Source organism: Epinephelus lanceolatus, chromosome 15 (assembly GCF_041903045.1).
Source record: "Epinephelus lanceolatus isolate andai-2023 chromosome 15, ASM4190304v1, whole genome shotgun sequence".
NCBI classification, from domain to species: Eukaryota; Metazoa; Chordata; class Actinopteri; order Perciformes; family Serranidae; genus Epinephelus; species Epinephelus lanceolatus.
In genome coordinates, this window is record NC_135748.1 from 25,838,729 (window position 1) to 25,865,131 (window position 26,403).

The 26,403-nt window shown below is 42.8% G+C and overlaps 2 protein-coding genes across 3 annotated transcripts; both read left to right on the plus strand.

The window, feature by feature from the left end:
• The first annotated feature begins 1,841 nt into the window (after positions 1-1,841).
• vgll2b (vestigial-like family member 2b) lies at positions 1,842-9,899 on the plus strand. Its single transcript, XM_033642027.2, has 4 exons — positions 1,842-2,530; positions 3,002-3,347; positions 5,179-5,625; positions 8,842-9,899. The coding sequence occupies exons 1-4, from the start codon at positions 2,444-2,446 to the stop codon at positions 8,883-8,885; spliced, it is 924 nt and encodes a 307-aa protein (XP_033497918.1). The 5' UTR covers positions 1,842-2,443; the 3' UTR covers positions 8,886-9,899.
• Positions 9,900-18,122: 8,223 nt separating this feature from the next.
• On the plus strand, positions 18,123-24,191 carry ctsl.1 (cathepsin L.1). 2 transcript variants are annotated; one of them, XM_033641839.2, is made up of 9 exons: positions 18,123-18,275; positions 18,552-18,659; positions 18,881-19,023; positions 19,177-19,374; positions 19,463-19,654; positions 19,909-20,074; positions 20,174-20,279; positions 23,726-23,829; positions 23,965-24,191. In XM_033641839.2, exons 2-8 carry the CDS (start codon positions 18,557-18,559, stop codon positions 23,823-23,825), a joined length of 1,008 nt encoding a protein of 335 aa, XP_033497730.2. In that variant the 5' UTR covers positions 18,123-18,275; positions 18,552-18,556; the 3' UTR covers positions 23,826-23,829; positions 23,965-24,191. The 2 variants fall into 2 exon arrangements, with proteins under 2 accessions (XP_033497730.2, XP_033497731.2); XM_033641840.2 differs by having other exon boundaries at positions 18,222-18,275; positions 18,556-18,659.
• Positions 24,192-26,403: the final 2,212 nt, after the last annotated feature.

A 26,403-nucleotide genomic window follows, 5' to 3' on the forward strand; every position in this document is an offset into this window, starting at 1 on the left:
GAGACTTTGCCCGGTCAGACCTCTTTTAAGAGAGGCGGGGCCTAGATGTGCTGCAGGGTCACAAGGAGTGATGTAACCTGTGTTTATTTTCAGCATATACACGTAAATGTAGACACACAGACACCTCCACGCACTTGCACACAGACACACATACACACACAGAAGAGCAACTGTATATGCTTGCACATACTGTTCTTTACATGCAAAGATTTTAGCATGCACAGTTAAGTATCAATGACAAACACAAATGTATACCGACTGACTTAGTTTTGGACTTGGGCTCTCTGCCATGTTTCTGCAAGCTGGTTGTCTCTTCCTAGTTTGGTCAGTCAAGGACAACTGTTGCGGTATGTATGTGCACACGCACCGTCAGTGACACACACATAACGTAATTGACAGTAGGGGTTTGCTGTTCCAGAGGGAACACAGGACGATTATATACAGAAAAGGTGTGTGTATCACTAGGGAAGACAAGTAGGAGGGAGAGGCAGAGACAGAAAGAGCGACAGAGACACAGAGAGAAATTTAGTCATGGCCATTAATACTAATAGTGCCCTCGCTTCCCTTCTGTCAGCTGCAGCTGTTGATCACGCTGGTGTAACAGGGAGCTTTCTAGCATTGCATCACTCTCTTTCTGCCCGACTCCAACGTTGTCCTGTATTACCCTGAATGCATATGGATCCAGTACGTCATGTTGCACATCATGCCATGAGGGCAGTGGACTGAAGTGGGATTAGTACCCCAATAATGTTAAGGCTGATGTGTTTGAAAAGTGGATTTACAAATTCCAAGTATTCATCACTCTATTGACACTCGGCTGAGGCTATATGCTACATAACACTGTACAATCTACAGTATTATATTACAGTGCTACGCTGTAAAACTGTTTAATCAAAACAGTGATGCAAGACAAGGTCAAAGAGAGAACTATGCCAGCTTTATCCACTGTTATTTAAGATCATGTTTGATTCATTAGCATGCCAATAAACTGCCGCCAGTTATTCCTACTATGCGTGATGTATGCATAGCAAGATGTTGATCATGTTCTCCATCTAGAGAACGCAGCCGAGGGACGATGTAACTTCCCCAGGAGCTCGTCCACTCGCATACATCAGAGACATTCCACCTCATCTGACACTCGTCCATGGAATTCTGCAAATTTTCCACACTATTCTCCCAGGCATTCTGAAGTGCTCGTCAAAAAGACTGGCATGCCCAAACATCAGGCACCTGCAAACCCTTAAAACAAAAGAAATAGACTACACTTATCTGGAGAGTGTATCTAAGTTGTTGTTCCTCAAGTCTGATGTTTTTAAGATGCATTTTTAGTTGTTTTTGTGCATGCATGAATGATGAATTCTGCGCCCCTGCTGTGTTTGTGATTGTCACCGAGTATGTTTGTGTGTGTGTGTGTGTGAAAATATCTTTTTGTTTGCACTGCTGATAGGTGATAATTTGTCATAGATTTGTGCAGAGTCCCTTTCTCCTCCATGTCGGTATGGCCAGTGTATGCAACCTATAGTTGACACTTATGTGTCATTCTGGGAACACACTAAATACTTCAGATGACTTGGAGGTTTACTTGGCAACCAACGGCTGTTTTAAGACCACGGATACGCTTTCAGCTTGGACCGAGCACAAGGTTTTCAAGTATCCACAGGACATGGAAAGAAATAAAATGTCACTTAATCGCATGTATCATGTGCTCATTGTCGTGTGGCTGGTTATAAAGCTCAATGAGCTCATCCGGCTCTATTTGTGTCACTGGGTGACATTCTATTTAACCTTTCTTTTACACCAGGATTAAGTAGTTGTGGGGACATAATTAGTCACAGGTTGTTTCTAGAAGGCACTTTTGCTTGTTTCATGTTTGAATGGCAAGAATGTGGGTTTAATTTCAACACTGGGGGGACACATTTATAACGGGGGTTCCTGTGCAAGAAAACAAAATGTTGCAATACCAGATTTTGACATGATTTACTTTTTACTTTTGACAGCTATCATATGCTTTAAGTGATTACAGCTTTTAGACAATTAATTCTTAACATCATAGGGAACAATCCTCGTGTGTAATCAATTATCTGCTAGATGTGTGGTGGTGGTGGTGGGGGTGTTGGTGGTGGTGATGAGGGGGGTGGAGGGCTGGTAAAGGTGGGAGGGGTTGACACAGAGATGTACAGGACAGGACACCCTCATGCTTGCTCCATAAACCTCACCACGGTTCGCTGCCGCAGCTGTTGTGGCGCACAGTGAGCGGTGAGGTGCGCTCTTTTTTCTGGGGTGACTATGTGGAGTCTGGCAAAGGCTTTCTCACACTGATCGATCAACGAGCCCGTTTCTCTCCGGCAAAAAAAAAAAAACAAAACATAAAAACGGAATGTTGTCACTCTCTCTCTCAGCAAGGTCGGTTTCCACAGAGCTGTGAAGACACCGCTCATTTACCATGAGCTGTTTGGATGTTATGTACCCAGCCTATGGACATTACGCACCGTACGCACCGACTGCTCCTGCTTTTATCAGTAGCTTACAGGTAGGAAGTCAGCAAATATTTATATGTTGTCGTAATAATTATTTCATTTCCAGTGTTATTTCCAGCGTTAGCGGGGAGATGTGGGGGTCTTTAGAGGAACAGCTGGTAGTATAATTTGCGCAGCTTGTGCGTAAAAGCAAGAAACGTGATGGGAAAATCGTTAAAGTATTTTATGTGTTAAGATGTGAGTTTTCCTTTGATTTAATTAGTCATTTACAAATGTTTAAATTTGCAGTGCAGCTTTTTTTAAATGTCTAATCAAGCGCAGAAGTCGCTCTGCACCCGCAAAACTCCTATCATAACGCCCGCGCGCACGCACACACATGCCAGCGCTGCCACACACAAAGAAAAACATTATGTCAAAATGTCTCATAGACAGCTCCAGAACTGTCCTCTGCAACACCTGTCTTAACCCTCTCCTCCCCTCCTCCCCCCTGCCTCTCCTCTGACACCCCCCCTCCCCCCTGGCAGGCTCCCACAGGTCTGAGCAGCACTTCTCCTCTCTGCCGGGATTTTATGGACACTCCCAGGGGCCCCGAGGGGATGTCTGGGGGCCCAGGCACTGGAGGATCAACTTCCTCTTCATCGTCATCCAGCTCTTCCTCTTCCTCCTACACACCAGCGGCTTTACGGCCAGAGGAGGGCCCCAAGGAGAAGCAGGAGGCCCCTGAGGCAGAGTACCTGACTTCTCGCTGTGTGCTGTTCACCTACTACCAGGGAGACATCAGCAGCGTGGTGGACGAGCACTTCTCCAGGGCACTGAGCTCCTACATGGATGGGGAAGGCAAACGGCGGGCGGCAGACCAACAGGGCACAGGTATACAACACTGTCCATACATAAAGACTATTTATACATGTATGTTGATCTTGGACATGTATTTAACTCATGTCCATAGTCATAGAAAAGTATCCGGTTTGTGAACATAAAGAAAACTTCAGAAGAGGGACCAAGTGTGCCAACATCCAGGCAAAATTTTGGCTTGAGGAAGATCTTGTCAACCAAAAATGTTGCCTTAAAAAGAGACAGAAAGATATAAACTTTTGGAGCCTACAGTGTGCAGACCTCCTTTGTGACCAAAAACAAACAGGCACCCAATCTGAATGTTTTGGCGTCAGTTCACTTGAGTTAGTTCCAAGATTCACACCACTCTTAAAAAAAAATAAAGCTGGGTAAGCTGAGTTTAGCTGCCTCCTGCTACATCCCTGCCGTTTCATGATTTCCATTTATCCACGCCACAGTTATCTGTGCGGTGTCTTGCACATGCTTCTGAGGCCACACAGGGTGAGTTGACAGTTGTGCAGAGCACAGCAGAGCGTCAGACAGGTGATGTGATCAGGTGACAGGGCTGAAAAGCTGCTTGTTGGGACTATTGTCCCCGGGAGATCGGGGAGGAGGGTTCAGAGGTCATGAAGGTCAAGAGCTGTTGAGAGTCCAAATGGAACCTCTTTGACTTTGGATAAAGAGTTAAAGAAGAGCAAGAGGCAGCATGCACATTGTGTGTTTGGTAAGATTTGTTAATTAGTACAAAGTATCAAATCATTTTTAAAATTGGATAGATTTGGATTGCACCAAAATGCAAAGTACAAAGTCATTTTCAAACCCTCAAGACACCTAAGTCCATTTCTACCAGTAGCCTGCAGATGTCCCCTGAATATCCATATAGGGCCTATAGCCTCTACTCTCTCCCTCTCTCTGCTATCACTGTTAGTCTCTTTCCTAGTTCAGTCGGACGTCTTCATTTCGCCACTAACACACACTCCCTGCCTCACAACAGATGCTATGTTTATACATGGCCGTAAGCGCGCAGCCTCGCCGGCGTATCCCCTTCAAACGTCTCTGCGGCTGCCATTCTGACTATCGCTCCAGCTCTTGCCCCACAATGGTTGCTCAGTCAGTTGCCTGCCTGCTGGTCAGATTTATACACGCTGTGGTCTGTGTGATAGGGGCAAAGGGAAACATTACCTCTCAGGGTGCCGCACGGTGTCTTTTTTCAGAGGAATATCTATATATATAAGTATACTGCTAAAAACATATAATGGCTCGCTGACATTCTGTCAAGGGCGAGGAGGGGGGGAGGGCAGAGAAAACAACAGGTGGGGGTGCAGGAGACAGAGGAGAGGGACGGCGGGTGCAAGCACAGGGCCAGAGTTGCGTGTCTGAGTGTGTGTGTGTGCGCATGAGTGTGTTATGAGACTTTCTGAAGTACTCGGCTGACATGAGAGTGAGAGATGTCACCACAGCAAGTGATTTAAGGCACTGTGGGCCTTGGGCTCCCTCCAGGTCAGAGAGTCTACCTTATATAGAATTCTAGGATATAGGGACGTCTCTCTTTCTACCTTTCTCTCTGTCACTCTCTGTCTCTCTCTCTGTCTGCGAGAACGTGGTTGTGTTTATTTCTGTGTCTTGTTGAGGCTAGGGCTGTGTGACAGTATGATCCAATGGGGAAGATATCTGGGCTAGAGGGTGTAGCAGTCATGTGAGTGACATCTACGTTTTAGCACGGGTTGCTCCCCATGCACAGCTCCAGCCTTTTCCATTTGTCTCTATAAATCAAGCGATTTACTGTCACTACACAGATGCGAAGCAGTTCGTGACTTGGCCTAAATTTGATTGTTGTTTATCCTCCTCTGCCTCCTTGTCCCGTTAGAAACCCCTTCACCTAGCAGTCGACGAAGCTTCCCCCCATCTTTCTGGGACAGTAACTACTCATCACCTCAGAGCCGCCCGCACTGTGAGACGGGTGCGCCTTCCTATTCCATGGACCCATACACATCAGCGTTGCACCCAGGCCTGCCACATCCACACCCTCATCCTCACCCACACGCTCATCCTCACTCCCACCCTCACCCACCAGAGAGCTGGGGATATCCCCAGGCCCAAGCCTACGGCCACCCGCGGCCTCTCCATGAACTGTATTCACCGTCAGCTTTGGAGCCCCACTACGGGCCCCTGCTCATGCCCACGGTGAGGCCACCTCATCTCGCTACCTTGCCAAGCCACTATGAAGTGAGCAAGCTGGAGCCCACTGCGTCCTGGCCCGGCCTGCTTCCACCAGGAGATGTCAGCCAGACGCTGGCGCTTAACATGGATGCAGGTAACCACTCAACCACATCAGGCTTTACAAACACTGTCTGAACAAAGTGTCTAATCAGACCAGATGTGAAAATCAGCAGATGTAGAGAAATACACTTATGAAAATAGGAAGGTAAGATTATCTATGGTTACGAAAATAGGAGAGACAGGTTGTTTTTTGATGAGTTTTTTCTAGTTTAATATTTAACCTTTTTTAAAGTAGAGATTAAATGGCCGCAGACAATAAAACAAACATACAACAACTGACCCTTTGCTAAGCCCCGCCCCTTTGTGAAGGTCCGACAAGCTGTCACAGTAAGCATGGAGCCCACAATGTAACTAACTGCACTCCCTGAAGAAATACTATCAAATTTTTGGAAAAATGAAAGAGTGATTCCGGAGAGAAGCAGACAGAGGGGTCTACAGTCTGTGTTTGAAGGATATATCCAGGATGTCAAACTGACTCAGCAGCAACAACAGGTTAAAAAGACAAAGATAGTTAGAAGCTAAAGCCAAACTATAGGCTACAGATCACAGTGTAAAAGTGAACCACCACATCACTGCTGATCGCCACACAAGACAATGAATATAAAGGGAAACTTTGCTGATATTGAACCAGCTGTGTGGCATCGCAGTGTGTGCAGATAAACGGTGTTTGGCTTCCCTCTGTGCCAGACCTCTGTTGGCAGATTGGTGAGGAGCTCCAGGGGAAGCTAAACAGTGTTCATGTGCACACACTGCGATGACACACAGCTGGTTGAATGAGCAAAGTTTCCCTGCTTCCCTTCACTGGTTCCTGTACAGCAGGGTCGGTCTTTGTTTCACTTTATATAACCATTAAAATCAAAAGCAGCATGTGTATACATTCAGTAGGCTATATCTTCAATAGCTAGCTAGCTAACCCTACACTTTTCAGGGTCTGATTTTGGTTTTGGAACAGGGAAGAAACGTATATCTTTTTCCAACCTCTCCAGGTAACGAGTATCATTAAAATCTTAAGCTCAAAATCCACAAAACTAGCTTGAAAAGGAAGAAAATCGATTGGCCAGTCAGCATTTGAGGGGCAGAACTTAGCAAAGGGTCAATTAAAAATGAAAACAGTACAAGTACAACCTATAGAAGTGATAAGAAATTAAAAAACATTCTTCATCTACAGGCAGATGTGACAGCCTCCAAGCCACTTTGAATGTATCCAATGAGACCAGCTCCAGAAGATTTAAAGGTCCAGTGTGTAGGATTTAGGGGCATCTATCAGCAGAGATGGTATATAAAATTCATAACAATGTTTTCATTAGTTTATAATCACCTGAAACTAAGAATCGTTAGCATAGAATGAACCTTTTATATCTACATACAGAAAATATCCTCTACCACTGAGTCCACCATGTTGTTTCAACCTGGTCTCACTCAATGTGCGTTAGTTATTGAAGGAAAAAAAACATGAATTGGCAGTGTTGTACCAACATAGTGCTTTTATTTTGAAAGAGACTGTATGTAAACGGTAAAATTCCTGTAAAAACCGAAGTGTATTTTGAAAGAAGACAATGCATGTAACAGGCACAACTTAACACAGCGTCCCAGAACGTCAACAACCAATGCACCCAGGGTACCTTGCACTTCGTATGCGGACATGGAAAGTCCATGACCAAATTTCGACATGGGACAAGGTCGGAGTGAGAATGTGTTGATTGTTTCTACTGTAGATAGATAAGACTTCATAGAGTGTGCCAGGGCTGACGTCAAAACCCGTAAGTTTAGCATCACGCTGGTTCCCGGAAGAGAAAGTGAATGTGATTTTTGCATTGCGTTTTGGATTATGTCAGAAAATAAGCTCTATGGCTAACACAAGTTTATGATACTTACAGGTTTTGTTCAGCGAGATAATCTTCACATATGAACACCTTTCATACCGCATTTGAAGCTTAAATGCGATCGCCAGAAGTAAAAAGCTAACGTTAGGCTTTAACGGACTACATGACTACTCCACGGTCGCATGACTCTTGACGTCACCGCCACTAAGCTTTCAACTGATTTCGGCCGCTTTATTTTAAAAACATTGTATAATGGGGAAATCAGACTGTTTAAGCTAAATAAGAAGCTGTAATGGCGGACTGCCAGCACTCTTGCCTGTTCGGGGGTGATGACGTTTAATGTCCCCGACAGGGTTTGTAGTTGTATTGAGCAACTTGTTAGCAACCGCCTTTTTTACAACACGTAAAAGCTTCAACATTCACAAGTAGGGTATTTACTGACGTGTTTTATGTCGTAGAACAAAACCTGAAACTTGCTTAAGCTTTTGCTAACCACAGACCTTATTTGAGGCATTTTACCAAAATCCCATTCAAAAAACGTATTGACTTTTAGACGAGAGAACCGGAAGTGCTAAAAGTGCTAACGGAGTTCCGGGTTTACTGGCACACTCTATTAATCCCACACCAGGGAAATGTACACATTACAGCAGCTCAGGAGTCACTAAACTAAAACGTATACACACTATGCACAGCTTTTACTCAAACAGATACTGTATGTTCATGATAGATGATAGGGCCAACTGCATTTTCGTGTCAGCCACTATAGTTCTCCTACACGCATGGAACATGGGAGAAGTTCCAGTTGGTTGCAGCCTCACCTAGATGCTACTAAATCCTACACACTGGACCTTTAAATAAGTTTGCAACTGATTCAAAGCCGCGGGTGCAGCATACCTAAGCGCCCATTGTCCCATTTCAGTACGGACTTTAGGAAAAGTTAGCAAAAATAAATCTTCCCATACTTTATTGGTAAGACATAGACATGTAGGGTTGAACAAAATGAGAGTGCCTACTGTATCAATTTAGCTTTTGTGAGCCATTGATTGCTCAAAACATTTAACCTCGGGTATTGAGTATTGATTTCTTTAATCAAACACAGACACATGCTAACAGCCATTTACACAAACACACACACACATTCTTGCGCACACATCTGCATCAACATTCAACCCTCATGATACCCTCTGTAGGAAATGCATGCATGCACAAATGCATACATTTGTAGTGTTGAATACGTTTGGCCCCGCAATAGACACTCCCACGCGTTAACACACACACATGTGCACACAAAATACATCATAATCATCACAGGGGCTCTCTTTTTCCACCTCTAAAACAGGATGTTTGACAAAAGTAGGCTCCATGACAACCTGTGTTCTGTTGTTCGCTGTCGTCCTCCTCATTATTCCCTTGTCCTTTCTTCTCAGGCCTCCAGCAGCACAAGAAAGGCAAGGAGCTGTACTGGTTCTAACGAGCCCTTCAGTCACATTGACCAGCCATTACCAGATCCAATTAGTCCCTGGACCTGCTCCGCTATTGAAGCAGCGTGTCCCTTTATCCCCCCCACACACACTCCATCCCCATCTATCCACCCCCTTCTCTCTGCTCCCGGCCTCCCCTGCCAGTATACAGCCTTGCTCCAGGTCGACGTGTGTGCACCATGGAGATAAAGCAGGGGAGAGAGGGAAAGAGGCAGAGAGGGAGAGAGTGTCGCTGTCTATAATCTGTGCTGCTGCTCTGTCCTTTCGCATCTCTCTTCCACTCTCTCTCCCGACGCTGCCGGTGCAGCACAGACCCTGGCAAGGTGTGAGCCACAGTGACCTGCTTGGACTGAGAAAGACAGGATCACAACAGACTGCTGCAGAGGACAGAGAGATAGGGGGATGAATGGGGGGACAGGGCGATGAATAGCGGCAAGCAGGGATTCCCTCCAACGTCCCTGGTTATCTCTGTCTCATGCTCTTTGTTGGTACAGTGGTTGTCATCATCCACTTATCTGCATTTCACAAATGCAACATGCAGCGATAAACAGGAGCAGCAATTATGGCGGTCTATGCTTTGTGACTGTCATCATGACGCCTTTTTTTTGGGGTTGTTATTATATGATTTCGCTCTCTGAAATAAAGTGTATCTATTTATTGGTGTTTGTTTAGGCCAGTGTTCTGAAATGATTGTGATTCAGTTTATTGAGTTTTCTAAAGGGAGTAGCAGAGGAGATGACCACACCATGTGACTGTCTCATCTATCCACGCCCATGTGGTCATCTCTCAAAAACATATCAAAAATGTGTTCAGTTCAACACGTATTTGTTTTATTTGAACGCACTCACAGATTGTGTTCTTTCAATTTGGTGACGATGATGTTCCATTTTAGGCCTCTGTGTCATTCATAGATGTTTTGAATTTGGTCGCTCTGAATATTTCTGGTATTTTTTTGTGTGTGTGTCATTTCTCATTTTTGTGTCAATAAATGTTTTTATGGTAAATTGCCACATCTGTTAAATGTTTACTTTGCATGACATTAGGAGTAATGGCATCTGAGCTACTAATTTAAAGGGACAGTTCATCCCAAAATCAAAAATACATATTTTTCCTCTTTGCTATAGTGCTGTTTATCAGTCTAGATTGTTTTGGTGTGAGTTGCCATGTGTTGGAGATATCTGCTGTAGAGATGTCTGCCTTCTCTTGAATATAATGAAACTAGATGGCACTTGGCTTGTGGTGCTCAAAGCGGCAAAAAAATGCATCTGAAAAAACTTAACAGCAATGTCTCTTTTGAGGCCAGTCTCACGCCGCAGTCATCAAAATCTGGTGCTTGGGCAGTGACTTTCGGTGTCAGAAACCACAGAAAAAAGCAACCTTAACATCAGCATGATATGTGGTTGGTTGCCCGGCGGCGTCATACCGGACAAGGACGAAAGTTAAGGTGCTGAAGTCCAGCTGGGGTGTACGGGACCAACAAACACCAACTTTTACCTGAGAGAGCAGTCTTCGCTTCCAGTAAGATTCTAAAGCCAAACTCTGTTCTTTTTTCCTAAATCCAACCACGTGTGTTTGTTGCTGAAGGAAAAAAACATCAATTCCTGGTGTTGTACCGATGTAGTGCTTTTATTTTGAAAGAGACTGTATGCTAACGTTAAATTTCCTGTGAAAACGGAAGTGTATTTTGAAAGAAGGCAATGCATGTAACAGGCAGAACTTGACATGGTGACCCAGAACATCAGCAACCAACACACCCAGAGTACCTTGCACGTTTTATGTGGACGCCGAAGGCCCATGGGCAAACGTCAATATGTGCCAAGGTCAGAGTGAGAATGTGTTGTTTCTTTTCAGAGATCATGAACTCAAGATTGAAAGATACTTTCTTTTTACCGAACTACACCTGCCAACCAAATCACTGCCCAGATGTAAGCATACATCTAGCTAAGCTGAGACGAACACCATTAGGCTGTGATCACACAGAAAGACGCGGATGCTTCAAAGACAATTGAAATGCTGGAAGCGCTTATTCAATGTGTGCGAGCTACTGGCGTCTGACGCTCAAAAAGTTGAAAATATTTTAACTTTTCAGCGTCTACACGCGTCTAAAAAGACGCCGGAAAAACGCCCGTCTAAAAAGACGCTTGAACGCCGGTCAGACGCGCCGTATCATAGGAAAACAATGGTTTTACTGGTGTCGTGTTTCTAGCGTTTCATCTCAGTGTGATCGCTCCTTTAGTGTTTACATCTTGCATTGTCACGAGCCTCATGTAGATGCACGCTTCCTTCTGTGCTGTGATACAGGTTGCAGGTGTAGTTCGGTAGAAAGAAAATAGCTTCTACGTGAAACTGCTCACCACAAGGTCTGTGGATTATCTTGAGTAACCAGGTCATGATGTCTGGAAAAGAGACATCGTTGTCGACTTTTAAAGTGTATTTTTTTGGCTCAATGAGCACCACAAGCCAAGTGCCATCTAGTTCTATTACATTCAAGAGAAGGCAGGCATCTCTATGGCTGATATCTCCAACACTCAGCAATTCACACCAACACAATCTAGACTAACAGATAGGACTACAGGTAAGAGGAAAAATATGTATTTTTGATTTGGGGGTGAACTGTCCCTTTAAAGGGGGTAATTGTAGCTGGACAGATAAATACATCCACAGGATGAATACTAATTTTATCTTAAAAGAAACGTGTCTCAGTTTTGGGCAGAGCACACTCGACAGTGGAGGCTCGATGGAGGCTATAGGATCAGTTTCTGATTTTACACACTGACATATGGAGTGTGTTGACATTTTAGTTGCCGTTTTGGTCCCAGCGACAGTAGCCTGGCCAGATGTGATCAAGGTTGCGCTATGCGCCTCGTCTTATTTAAAAGGCCTTCCATTTGAATTCCTGCTCGCATTCACAGTTTGTCACCTATAAAGTGGGAACGAGTGGTGAATGCCAGCAATGTGTAACCAGAGAAGAAGCCAGCCATCCAAGCTATGCACCAAATGTTGCCGTGTTATTGATCCGATAATCAGATTATGTGCTAAGGTATGCCAGTCTGGGCCACTGTCACAATTTAACGGCTGTTATGTGTGACCCCCACTAGAGAGCAGCCAACTATGTGATTGGCTCTAAGCTGAGGATACATGTAGAGTAATGAAATTAGAAGAGTTTACCAGGGATAGCGTTCCTCTCAGCTTCCCATGCCAAGCATCTTACTGCCTTTTCACACTAGTATTGTCACTGGGCCTGAGGGTTTCCTTTTCACACCGGATCCTCCAGGATCCTCTCCATAGTTAGGATGCACCCGCAGATATTGTCACATTATATTACTTAGAGGTCAATAAACTCTACATTGCATTAATAATAGCCACAGTAACAGATTGTGTGGGGGGACAGTCATTGTTACACAACTTTATTCATGATGGATGCTGACCTTTACAGTGATATGGCTCGATATATTTAGCTTGTTAAATGTTCAGAGGAAGCAGCAGAAATACAACTTAAGATTCATTTCATTATTGACATACAGAGGCATGAGAGGGAGCTGAGTTTATTCACTGAACAGACATCCTGTGTAAGCAAATCCTAAAGAAATGCTGCCCTCCTGTGGTGTGCTTCTAACACTGCAAAAGCCACCTACACAGTGAAGGGTTTTCCAAAACTCGCTCCACAAAAGTTTTCAGGTTGTTTGGCAAACTGCATAACAGGCAGAAGGGTTTATTTTATTGCCCTTATATTATTTTATCACCCCAAATCATTGATATAAATCCCTGCATAATATCTAAATAATACAGATACTGATACAGATACACTTTCCCTTTGAATAGTCTTTATGAAATGGTCAGAGAAACTGTCTCCACAAACAAAATATGTTCTTTCACCTTTATTGTCCATTTTAACCAATTTTTCTGAGAAAATAAATGTTAATTATTTGGAGTAGAGGTGAAGCAATTAGTTGATTAATTGATTATTTAATCACCAGAAAATTAATCAGAATTTTTTGTGATCATTGATTAATAATTTCTTTTGAAGCCAAACATTTGTTGCTTCTCAGCTGTGCTGAATTAATGCTGCTCTTTGCTGTATATCATAACTGAATATCTTTGTGTTTTAGCTCAAATAAAACAAGACATTTGTAGACATCTCCATCTGCTATGGGAAACAGTAACTTTTCTTTTTATTATTATTTTTTAACAATTTATAGACAGCATAACAGCAATTAATTGAGAAAATAATCATCAGTTTGAACAATGAAATAATGAAAATAACTAGAAGTTGCTGTCTTAATTTACATGTATATTCTAAATTAAATAAATGCAGCTTTTTTGCTAGGTGTTTGTCAGTCTAATATTAGAATTTCAGAATGAAATCGATATAATTAATTAATTCATAATCTAATACATTTAAATAAGTGATTTAAAAGTAACCTAGCTATGGCATAATCATTTTCGTAAACAATAAAACAGATGTCAAAAAGTCAAATTCAGATCTCAGTTTTTATCAGATACATAGGCTAGTTACTGTATTTTGCTCAAAATCAAATGGACAAGCATCTGACAAGTAGGAATGTGGTAGTTATAAGATTTAAAATGATAATAATAATGGAATTATAAATAGTCAGTGTTCTTTTTCTGTAACTGTAAATATCTATATGTAAAAATTCTTATCATGAGGGCAGCGTGTTTAACCATAAACTAGCTTGGGAAAACCCTGATTCCCACTGTGTACTGTACCCATAGACTTCAATAAGGGGAAGTGAGTGTACAGTAATTAGTCATCAACATTAGCCAGCATTTCCTGTGAACAGCTGATTCACTTAGCTGTTGTGTCCATGCAAGTCATCATTTACAGTAAGACTAACCCTAAAATGACCCACTTTGAACTCCAGAGACAGTGGGTCATATGACAGGTCATCGGTGACAGTCACATGATACAGGATGCAGATTTACATTCAGTTTCAGAAATATAAATGAATGTGATCTGAACTGTATATTTGACTTTTAGATTATTTTAGATTTTTTTTATATTTGTGCTTTGTGAATATTTCACATTAAAATTTACTTTAATCTTTTTACACCCTGACACTTAACCTGTTAACTGACTTTACGAGGCAATAAACAAAGGCTTGTCTAACTCACCTTTATTTCTGACACATGTTTCATATATCCTCTGTCCTACATTTTGTGTAACTGATGTGTCATTGTCAGAGCTGTAACCTTACTGGCATAACTGTCATGTCCAAGCAGAAGGAGACAAATATAAAGCAATGACACGCAACCAAAACAAATGGCCCACAATGTGGAAGTGGTGTTGGAAACTACAAAACTTTCTGTTCTTTTTGTTTCTGTTTTTTAATTGCAGAATAAAACAACTTACGTATAAGCCCCTACACAAACAAACACACATGTGCTTGAACAATTAAGAATTAGGTGTGTATTCTGAATATAGAAACATCCTCACATGCTTTACTTCAAACTCTTTCTCAAGGCCAAGCAAACCTTGACCTATGGACTTTGAAAGTTTCCCTTTTTGTATTTGTAATGTGCTGACTCATGACCTGTCCCTGTCACTTGACTCTTGTTGTAAATGCTTTATAGTACATCACAAACTTTACACCTGCCTGAAGTTGCACTTGACTTCTCGGCTTCACAATAAAACCCGCCATTAGCTGCTCTTTCCATACTGTAGACACACACCATTCACCAATACTGGGCTAAAAACAAAAATAGTCAAAGCTTCATACACACACACACACGCCCAATCAGCTGAGTTTATTATGAAACTTGAGTTCAGTGAACTTTTAAATAGCTGACAAGCAGGCAAACAGGTTCTGGTCATCTGCAGTGGTGGGAAGTAACTAAGTAAGAATCATTTTATTACCTGGAGGCAAACCACAACTCTCCACCACAGGGCTGTAGGCTATAAGAGTCTTAAATGTCATCTTGTTGCATTTCTAGGTGCCAGAATAGAAGACGTCATGAATCAAAACTTAAATTCTATTGTAAACCAGCTGCCGCTGCCCGTCAACAAAAACAACTATGGTTAAATGCAATAAAACGAAAGGACTGGACGAAGGCGATAAATGCTCGCATGTGTAGCGCACACTTCATATCAGGTTAGGGAGAAAGTATTTACCATTGTAGGGATGAATAAGGTTATGTGTATTAATGGTTATCATGTCCACCTCATCAGAAATTGGGGAGGTATAAAGAGAAATATTGGATTTCTCTGTAATGTCGGTGAAGATTCTCAGTCATCCAGGTCATGGTAATTGTAAGTGCTAATATCGTAGGCAACTGGACTTGCTTGCGTTTCTTGTTTCGTCTCTCACCCAAGAAGCTTCTTCAGTTCTAAATGAGTGGTACGAAGTTGCAGGCTATAAACCCTGTGTGGGTGGGAACCACTCTGTAATGCAACTTTTTAGCGTGTTAGCTAACTTTGCTTTGATAGCAAAACAAACTGGAGGAAACTGTTCAAGTGCCTTCCTCCTTTGTAAGACTGGCATACCAATCAACTACAAAGCTTCCTGTGACATCATCCATCCACTGAGTGAGAGCATACGGGTCAGCCAGTCTGGTCCCGTTGGTCAGTGTTCACTTTTTCAAGTAACATTTGCAGTCCCGGAGAGTGAGTGACCATTCGTAAATTCAGTCTGACGCTCTACACTAAAATGAGAGCCCTGTTGGTCCAAGATAAGGAGCGTTTTATTTCTACGTGTATTAACAAATAGTTAATCACACATTCACTCTGCTCGGCGCTCCAGAGTGCACTCTGCACTCCGAGAGTGCTCTGGATAACCAAATGGTACATTCAGACAGCATTACGAATTTATGAATGGTCCAGTCTGTGCCAGAGTGCACTACTCACATCATCTTCCTCCATTGTCTAAAACAAGCCAACTTAACTTGCTAGCTAACACTAGCTAATGTCTATGGAGAATTGTTTTGCCTCTAGCTAAGCCCCGCCCACCAAAAACACCATACTGTTTACTGACAGTCAAAGGGTCTATAAAATATTCACGTTTTGATTAGTTTATAATCACCTGAAAACAGGAATCACAGTGTTTTCGTTACCTTAGAGTAAGTTTTTTATATCTACGTATTAGGGCATTAACAGAAAAGTCGATTTGTCAACGTGTCGACGTCAGTGGCACAAGTCGACAAGTCGTGTGTTTTTTCCCTCTCTCTCTCTCTCTCTCTCTGTGCTTGTGTACGGAATGCAATCGCTGCCTCTGTTTGGCTTACACTGATACTTTATCCTTGACTTAACCAATAGTCATAGTCACTTCATAAAAAGGGCGGTAACGTTACTTGGCGCGAAGAGGGGAAAATAACACAAGACCACAACAACACAAGAGACATGGCTGCAGAGAATGTAGAAGGTGATAGGCCTGAGAAAACGCCTGAAGGCCCAAACATACTCGGGCGGAACGTACGCGGAACGGACTCCCCGGAGGTCCGCGCGGACTCAAAACGGACATTTTTACAGGAAACTACAACGCAGAAGTGCGCTCGACTATGAAAGCCCGAATGACTGCGGACATTCCTCGCGGAGTCTGCTCCACTAATAGTACGCCCGAGTATGTTCGGGCCTGAGAGTGACAGACACACATCACATGTGTGGAGATACTTCCCTTTCCTCTGCCGTGTCAATGTGATGACGTCATCAAATGACTTGTCGACTCGACTTAGACTTTATTGACAGATAAGTCAACCTGAAAAAAATCAAAGTCGTTAATGCCCTACTACATATGGAGTGTGTCCTCTCCCATGGAGTCCACCATATTGCTCTACAGTAGCCCAGACCAGACAAACCAAACATTGGCTCTATAGGGCCACTTGTGTTTTTGTGCTGTAGTTCTCCTACACGCTGCACACAGGAGAGGTTTCAGTTCTGTAATCTCACCGCACATGTCACTAAATCCTGCACACTGGTCCTTTAAGCAAGTGATGTGTTTGTTTAGTTGTTTTTCTGGGCCAGTGGCACATTTTTCAAAGGAAGACAAGCTGATAGAGTTTAATGACACCTGTAAACTTTTAGCTTAGCTCTCAGTTTTTCCTCACTTCACAGCATCTTTATGGTCTTAAGTATTTTCATGACGTGAATGCCTTGTGACAGACAGACAGACAGACAGACAAGCAGAGAGATGAGGAGGGTAGGGCAGAGAGACACTAAGGTGAACTACTGTAGGAAAAAAAACTGTATGAATATATTGCATATAAAATATGTTAAAGGAGTTTATAGGACCAAGAAATTGCACTTTAGTTTCCACCATGTGTTGGCTGGGTGAAACAAATTAAGTCAATTCTCAGCTCTGGTTTCAGCGTCTTCCTTGTTATTCAGTCTCCTTTGTGAATTTGAAAGCTAAATAATACCTCCACTTATGTTCCTGACAATGACGGATAGGTAAAATCCGCAGAGCAAATCAAAAACTACAGGCAAGCTCTAAACAGGATGTGTGCGTGGAAACAGAATGGAAATCTTGAACAAATGTGAATGGAAACACTCATGAATCATAAATCAAACAAATGCAGGGAAGAGTTTAATTCATCAGAATGCGTGAGTGAGTATTTTAAAACCTTCAAAATCTTCGAAGACATTTCAGTAACAGGCAAAAAGTTCCCAAAGCTGTGGGGATGAGTGCATTTTGACAAGGTTTGTTTGATTTGTTTTAATTAAATAAAGACAGAAAAATACTCTAATCTACTGCGGAGGTGTTTTTTTTAAAGGGAATAGGAAAGATTGACACAGCTTCAAATAAAACCTGATCATTCATGTAAATGGCTCAAATAAACACTGTGGGTGTTAGCTGAACTACCACCCCCATATCCGAGAAATAAAACGCCTCCATTAGCTACTTACACATTGCCAGCATGGAATAATTTAGTTGGCAAGGTTTCAACTAAAACAGGTAGGTGATGGCACACGTTACACATACATGCTGTTACTTTATGTGTGTTTTACCCTTTTTTAGAGGATTCCAGATCAATATGTGACTAGAATCAGAGAGCACTGGAGAAAAAACTAAATCCCATCAGTGGTTTTTCACTTTATTTGACTGTAATTCTGAAACAACAAACTGCTGAGTGACTGATCAGAAGATTCTCATGACACTGATATTCTTCGTTTTGCTGATGCTGAAAAACATGTTTCCCAAAAGAATGGCATCATGCGAACTTCTTACAATGCGTAAATGTTCCCTATTTCAATGATTGACTCTATCTTCCTTCTCTGTTTGACTTTATGAGAGGCTGACAGCCACCTGACTGGACACACTGCAAGTCATAACTGTAGACTGCTATATAAGAACACCTCTCTAACACAGCCCTGCATCTCCGACAGGTGGACATACCTCTTACTTCACCACACACGGACATAGAGGCAGGTAAGCAGCTACAGCACAGATAGCAACACACACATGAACAGAGCAGAACACACACTTCCTGTACTGCAGGTGAACAAACAGACTCATAAAGAGGTTGAAGGAGAGATGAAACAGAGATTCAAAGAAACCGGGAAACAGAGTTGATACAGTGGAAGTGAGCATGTGACGCCCAACGTCACATCGTGTGTGAAACAAAACTGAAGTGAAAGAGTCTCAACCTGTGTGGTTTCCTGCAAGTCACAGGGGATCTCTTTGCTTTTTCTGCTCATGTGTCAGTAAGGATGAAGCTGCTGCTGCTGGTTGTTGCTGCTGCTCTGGCTGTGGCCAGTTGCGCCACCATCTCTCTGGAAGACCTGGAGTTCCACGCCTGGAAACTCAAGTTTGGTGAGACAATCTTGTCCAACAATTTTTTATTGTGGTCTGTGGTCAGATACAGTAGATCTTGTTCTAGTATTTGAGAAGATGCTGCCCATGAGGCTTCAATCTGGAGTCTACTCATTGTGTGCTTATTTCCACACTACACACCTAAAGGTCTAGAGTAAAGGGATTTGTCATCTGCCTATATAATTAAAAGATAACAGCTTATTTCCTTCTCTGACTGGCAGGAAGGTCCTACAACTCTCCGTCAGAGGAGGCTCAACGCAAGGAAATCTGGCTCAACAACCGCAGACTGGTGCTGGTGCACAACATCATGGCAGATCAGGGTATCAAGTCCTACCGGCTCGGCATGACCTACTTTGCCGACATGGTATGCAGAGAAAAACAGAGATGTGGTTTCTGTCATCATTTAGCTTTGAACTTTTGTGACATCAGTGTTATTTGGTTGCTGTAGGATTAAACACACTATACAACATTTTGGATACAGACCCAGTCACATTCGAATTTTGTCCCTCGTCTCTAGGAAAACGAAGAGTACAGACGCCTGATTTCCCAGGGCTGCTTGGGCTCCTTCAATGCCTCTCTGCCTCGCCGCGGCTCTACTTTCTTCCGGCTACCCGAAGGAGCTGATCTGCCCAACACTGTTGACTGGAGGGACAAGGGATACGTCACTGATATCAAGGATCAGAAGCAGTGTGGCTCCTGCTGGGCCTTCAGTGCGGTATGTACTACAGTAACTTGTCTATTGGTGATGCAGGAAACTTTACACAGCTGTCCTCTGTTTTTAAATGAACTCATATCTGCCACAGACTGGCTCACTGGAGGGCCAGAACTTCAGGAAGACAGGAAAGCTGGTGTCTCTGAGTGAGCAGCAGCTGGTTGACTGCTCCGGCGACTACGGCAACATGGGTTGCATGGGAGGCCTGATGGACAATGCCTTCAGGTACATCATAGCCAACGGAGGGATAGACACAGAGGACTCCTACCCTTATGAGGCTGAGGTAAACAAAAAAAGAAGTTTGAATTTTTTTTAATGTACAGCATCCAGTGTCAGAGTTGGAGATGCAAATCCATTCATTCAGACAGTGGCCCTCTTTTTAAGAGATGTCCAATACTGCCATCTTGTGGACTAAATGTATATTGGCTCCAAACCCTGAAACAGTACATGGAAAATCTGTTCCCTGATATACACTGTAACACCACTTTCTTTCATTATGTATCAATATGGTAAGGACTGTGAACTATTTTCCATTAGGATGGCCAGTGCCGTTACAACCCTGACCACATTGGTGCCAAATGCACAGGCTACGTTGACGTGACACCAGGCGATGAAGATGCCCTGAAGGAGGCCGTGGCCACCATTGGACCTGTGTCTGTAGCCATTGATGCCGGTCATGCATCCTTCCAGCTGTATAAATCAGGTGAACTGTTTAAAACATGCCTCTGCTACAGGAGGGGATGGGATTTTTTTTAAAAAACCTAACAATTTATCTGTCTGATCTGTGTTTGTGTGTTTCTAGGAATTTATGATGAGCCAGAGTGCAGCAGCTCAGACCTGGACCATGGTGTCCTGGCTGTGGGTTATGGCACTGAGAACGGACAGGACTACTGGATCGTCAAGAACAGGTAAACACACTAATCTGCTGCACATTTTTTGAGGCTTTTTGCCTTTATTGGAACGGACAGTCTAAGGGTGAAAGGGGAGGGAGAGAGGGGATGACATGCAGCAAAGAGCCACAGGCCGAAATTGAAAGTGTGACCACTGCGGCAAGGACAGCGCTTTCATATACAGTATGGGACACCTGCTCCAGCCACACAGCTACTAGGCGCCCCTTGTTGAACAATTTAAGTCAGTTCTTACATACCAGGAATTGTCTTTGGAGTATTGTAGCATAGCACCAATCACTATCCCTGCACTGGCTACCTGTCCATTAGAGGACTGATTTCATGGTTCTTTAATTTGTTATCTTTTACCAAAGCCGTACATGGGCTGGCACCCCTGTACCTCTCAGAACTTATCTGCCCCTGCTCTAGATCTTCAGAAAAATGTCTTTTAACTGTCCCAGAGCTGAAGCTAGAGGGTAAGGGAGACTGTGTCTTTGTGGTGGCAGCTCCAAAGCTTTGGAAATGCCTTCTGCTTTTAATCAAATGTTCCTCCTCCACTGACACTTTCAAGACAACCCAGTGGTGGCAGTGTCGGCGGCAGGAATTGGGCCTGCTGATTTGGCCTGATTCTGGGGTGTCATTCATGCCGAGTCTCAACCGAGTCTGGCATCCAGTTGTGATCCAACTTATTTCTTTCGGCCAGCCAAGTTTGGGCCAATGCTGGGCCAGGTCATTTTTGACAATGGCCCAGTGGTGGCAGTGTTGGCAGTTGGACACAAGCCAGGTGATTTGGCCAGATTGGGCCTTCATTCATGGGGCAACAGGATGCGGCCCAACGAATTTCATCCTGCATGCCGATTGCTGAGTTTGGTCGATGCTAGGCTAGGTCATTTCGGCTACCTGGGAAAACTTTAGACGTACAGTACAGGCCAAAAGTTTGGACACACCTTCTCATTCAATGCGTTTTCTTTATTTTCATGACTATTTACATTGTAGATTCTCACTGAAGGCATCAAAACTATGAATGAACACATGTGGAGTTATGTACTTAACAAAAAAAGGTGAAATAACTGAAAACATGTTTTATATTCTAGTTTCTTCAAAATAGCCACCCTTTGCTCTGATTACTGCTTTGCACACTCTTGGCATTCTCTCGATGAGCTTCAAGAGGTAGTCACCTGAAATGGTTTTCCAACAGTCTTGAAGGAGTTCCCAGAGGTGTTTAGCACTTGTTGGCCCCTTTGCCTTCACTCTGCGGTCCAGCTCACCCCAAACCATCTCGATTGGGTTGAGGTCCGGTGACTGTGGAGGCCAGGTCATCTGCCGCAGCACTCCATCATTCTCCTTCTTGGTCAAATAGCCCTTACACAGCCTGGAGGTGTGTTTGGGGTCATTGTCCTGTTGAAAAATAAATGATCGTCCAACTAAACGCAAACCGGATGGGATGGCATGTCGCTGCAGGATGCTGTGGTAGCCATGCTGGTTCAGTGTGCCTTCAATTTTGAATAAATCCCCAACAGTGTCACCAGCAAAACACCCCCACACCATCACACCTCCTCCTCCATGCTTCACAGTGGGAACCAGGCATGTGGAATCCATCCGTTCACCTTTTCTGCGTCTCACAAAGACACGGCGGTTGGAACCAATGATCTCAAATTTGGACTCATCAGACCAAAGCACAGATTTCCACTGGTCTAATGTCCATTCCTTGTGTTTCTTGGCCCAAACAAATCTCTTCTGCTTGTTGCCTCTCCTTAGCAGTGGTTTCCTAGCAGCTATTTGACCATGAAGGCCTGATTGGCGCAGTCTCCTCTTAACAGTTGTTCTAGAGATGGGTCTGCTGCTAGAACTCTGTGTGGCATTCATCTGGTCTCTGATCTGAGCTGCTGTTAACTTGCGATTTCTGAGGCTGGTGACTCGGATGAACTTATCCTCAGAAGCAGAGGTGACTCTAGGTCTTCCTTTCCTGGGTCGGTCCTCATGTGTGCCAGTTTCGTTGTAGCGCTTGATGGTTTTTGCGACTCCGCTTGGGGACACATTTAAAGTTTTTGCAATTTTCCGGACTGACTGACCTTCATTTCTTAAAGTAATGATGGCCACTCGTTTTTCTTTAGTTAGCTGATTGGTTCTTGCCATAATATGAATTTTAACAGTTGTCCAATAGGGCTGTCGGCTGTGTATTAACCTGACTTCTGCACAACACAACTGATGGTCCCAACCCCATTGATAAAGCAAGAAATTCCACTAATTAACCCTGATAAGGCACACCTGTGGAGTGGAAACCATTTCAGGTGACTACCTCTTGAAGCTCATCGAGAGAATGCCAAGAGTGTGCAAAGCAGTAATCAGAGCAAAGGGTGGCTATTTTGAAGAAACTAGAATATAAAACATGTTTTCAGTTATTTCACCTTTTTTTGTTAAGTACATAACTCCACATGTGTTCATTCATAGTTTTGATGCCTTCAGTGAGAATCTACAATGTAAATAGTCATGAAAATAAAGAAAACGCATTGAATGAGAAGGTGTGTCCAAACTTTTGGCCTGTACTGTACATGATTTCAATGGCCTTTGGTTGCTCTTAGTGAGTTTAATATTGTAGTATTTCATAATCTTTTAAACAGATATAAAAATTGATCTTACCACTTTTATTATGTTTCTGTGTTAGACATGTGTTCGTATTATGATATTGCTTTGGATTTTCTACCTCCATTTATCGTTGTTATTGTGCCTTTTAAAATTTGAACTACTATTTGTGTGTCACTTGAAGTTGTACAACACTTTGGTCAACTCCAGTTGCTTTTAAATTTGCTCTATAAAAAACTTGATTTGATCTGATAACATAAGCATAAAGACATAATTAAATTAACAATAAAAGCAAGTGTAGCAAAAATGAAGAGACATAAATATACGAGAAAATTACAAATAGACAATGTGAAAAAATACAAGAAATATATGTACAATATATCTGAATAAAAATACATTAAAAATATTTTAGAAGTGGTAGCTATGTGCAGAAATGTGCAAAATATTGTGTAAGGATTGTACAAAAGTTCATAGTGTGAAGTAGAAAAAGGAATGTGGCAATGTACAGAGAGAATGGTTCAATAGAGTATAGAGTTAATGTAACACATGGAGAAAGATGACGACATTAACATGTAGTGTCTAAGTGGTAAGGTAATAATGAACTGTTGTCATGCTAACACTAGTATCAGTATTACAGTGGAGACAGAGAACTGAGTTGCTCTTTTCACAGACATCTTATTTATAGCTGCCAAAATGAAGTGAAACTCACTCAGGATGTTGTCAACCTCTTCAACTGCCCCATTACTGTGAATCGCTACCATTATTTCACCTCTGTCAGAATACAGATCATTATGTCTGCACATGCTGTTGTTACTAATGTCGTGATTACGATTCTTCACACGGAGCAGCCGAATGACATTGGTAATGTGTGTGTGTTTCTACAGCTGGGGTCTAGGATGGGGAGACAAGGGATACATCAAGATGACCAGGAACAAACACAACCAGTGTGGCATTGCTACTGCATCCAGCTACCCGCTGGTCTGAGCAGGTGAGAGGAAACTTCGTTCCTTTAATGCTATTTAAACAAACGTCTGGGTGCCTGCACAGATGAGCCTGAGAGATGTGCATTCTGCAGTTTATTGTCCATTAACTGGTTGTTGTTTTTGTTTATTGGATTTTCCAGGTCCAGGACTTTCCTCGGTGAGAAGGAGAAGAGTGAGGCATAATTTACTTTAATTTAATAAAGAAGTAAAGAAGCTGAGTTATGGAACAAGAGGCTCTTTTGTTGTTCCACGGAAGATAGCAGGGTACAGAGTCTGTCTGCACTTTTAATAGAATACCGTTTTTTATGAATATTGTAAATAAATGTAAAGAAATAAAATGTTTTACACTGAGAGATTTAAAAAAAAATTGTGGTCATGATTTTGCTGCTTTTTATTGTTCACCATTATATTAGTGGGACTGTGTTGATGTGTAACTACTGGCTCTAAAGTAAATCCATCTAAAGTTTGGTCCATTATTTTGGGCCAGACTGAAATATCCCAGCAACTGTTTGTTGGATTGTCATGATATTTTGCACAGGTTACGACTTTAGTGACAGACTGACTTTTCCTGTAGTGGCACCATGGTTGACATTGTTTTTTTGGTGAAATGTCACATCAATTTGTTAAAACCAAGCAGCAACCTCCAGGGATGACGAGTGAAGTGCCAAAAACTGCAGTTCGTTCAATGGCCACTTGAGGCAGTCAATCCCCATAGACCCCCATGTTAAAATGCTCAACTTTACAGCAGAAATAAACATGTTTACAGCCTGGAACAAAAAACGGTTTTGGTCTCTATCGCTAATTTCCCCTTTCATGACAAGTGGGGGGTGAATTTTTTTTATAACTCATCCATTTAAATTTTATTAAGGCTTAAAGTTGCACATAATTAAGGGCGTGGTCACTTTGAGTGACAGGTGGCGCCATCACAGGTGGCTAACTAGCCGCTGGCTGTCTGCTAGGCGTCATCTCAGCTAATTCACAAGTCATTGAACCTGACCTCTCAGCCGTGTTTGTGCCTTTTGGATATTTTGTTTCGTGAGGGAGCTGGCACCAAGCGGGAGCATGAGCAGGAGCAGCCAACACCACAGGGCTAGCCAAAGTAGCGTAGCTTGTTAGCCTAGCTTGTTAGCCTAGCTTGTTAGCCTTAGCTAACTTAGCAGCTTTGATCGAGGTGGGCGTGTTTAAGCAACCAGGCTTCATTTGGCCCGCCTCTTTGCCCATTTTTGATTGGCCAGGAGTTGGGCAGAGTCAGGCACTGCCAAGATGGCGACGGCCAGAGACGCCTACTTTGAGCTCCAAACCCGCTCTTCAGAATACAATGGGTGACGTCACAGTGACTACATCCATATTTTTATACAGTCTATGGTTAAAACATTGGTTTGCCTTGACATGGTACAGTAGTATGCAAATGTTGAGGATGAGCACCTGATGCTTAGAAATCATTGCTTTTCACAGCAAATGTTAGTCAGCGTCTAAGGTCAACTTAAACTGTGACGGAGTGGACGTTTATTTTTTAAGTGAAAATTCTAATCAATTATGGTTTGCCATCAAATTGGGTGGCTTCATTCTTGTCCTACCTTATTTTAATTTGTCAAATACTTTGGTCTATTCAGGCCCCCAGGAGGTGCCCCGGGGCTTTTAAAGCCAATTTGACACAATGGACAAACTGTGTTACCATAGACTGACACTCCGAAAGAGACGTCTGTAAATCAGTGGATACATTTGTTTGAGAGTCTCAACCCCTGCAAAATGATTCATGTCTCTATCAGGATTTGATCCATTCATTCCCGTAACAAAAGTCTACAGGAGCCGCATGATTAAATCGTTTTATCCGCATTCAAGTTACCGGAGCGCTAAACTGGAAGGTAGCCACTCAGCTAGCGAAGTCTCTAGTGGGGAGATTTGTGTAATTTTATACCCAGGGAGTCAAACTTTTTTTGGCTTCACGCGCCACTGAGCAACTTTCATAGGAATGCACAGGGCCCTGCCTCCAGTACTGTACCCAGTTCAGACAATGGATCGCTTTATTGTAAGGAGCAAATTACAACAAAGCACCAGTGATGACCTCCCACCGAAAGTCAGTAGACAGTTTTATTGATTTATATTTTATATGATAAGGGTGATAACACATGCTATAGAGGCTATTGTGCACAGGTATAAATACAGGTGTGCCTTGAGAGTTTGGGTTTGCTGTTACTTGTACCTTTTACATAGATGTTGACCAGCTGCAGCATGATATCGCTTCTTAATCTATTACTTCAGATTCCAACAATTGCAGCTGTCCTGTGAGTATGGCAGACTCTATTGTCAAGGGCATGTTGGACCTGTTTAATGAATTATAAAGATGTATTTATTCTGTGTTGCTTCAGGCCATTATATGCTCTAGATGTGTTTAAAATAAATTACACTATATCGGTTAAAAAAGCTCCTGCAACTCCACATTAAGCTCCTGACAGTGGGTCCTGATGCTGCAGCAGGCCTATGAGAAACTCTGCAATTTATTTCTTTTCACAACAGAATCAAAAGACAACATGAACTGCAATAGGAAATTAATGTCATCACTTCATCCCTTTCAGAGT

Bases quoted from the DNA above. Each gene is read 5' to 3' on its own strand.
- vgll2b (XM_033642027.2), top strand. From the start codon at position 2,444: ATGAGCTGTTTGGATGTTATGTACCCAGCCTATGGACATTACGCACCG. The intron at 2,531-3,001 runs GTAGGAAGTCAG...CCCCCCTGGCAG, and splicing joins CTTTTATCAGTAGCTTACAG to GCTCCCACAGGTCTGAGCAG. The intron at 3,348-5,178 runs GTATACAACACT...TTGTCCCGTTAG, and splicing joins GGCAGACCAACAGGGCACAG to AAACCCCTTCACCTAGCAGT.
- ctsl.1 (XM_033641839.2), top strand. From the start codon at position 18,557: ATGAAGCTGCTGCTGCTGGTTGTTGCTGCTGCTCTGGCTGTGGCCAGT. The intron at 19,375-19,462 runs GTATGTACTACA...TATCTGCCACAG, and splicing joins CCTGCTGGGCCTTCAGTGCG to ACTGGCTCACTGGAGGGCCA. The intron at 20,075-20,173 runs GTGAACTGTTTA...GTGTGTTTCTAG, and splicing joins CTTCCAGCTGTATAAATCAG to GAATTTATGATGAGCCAGAG.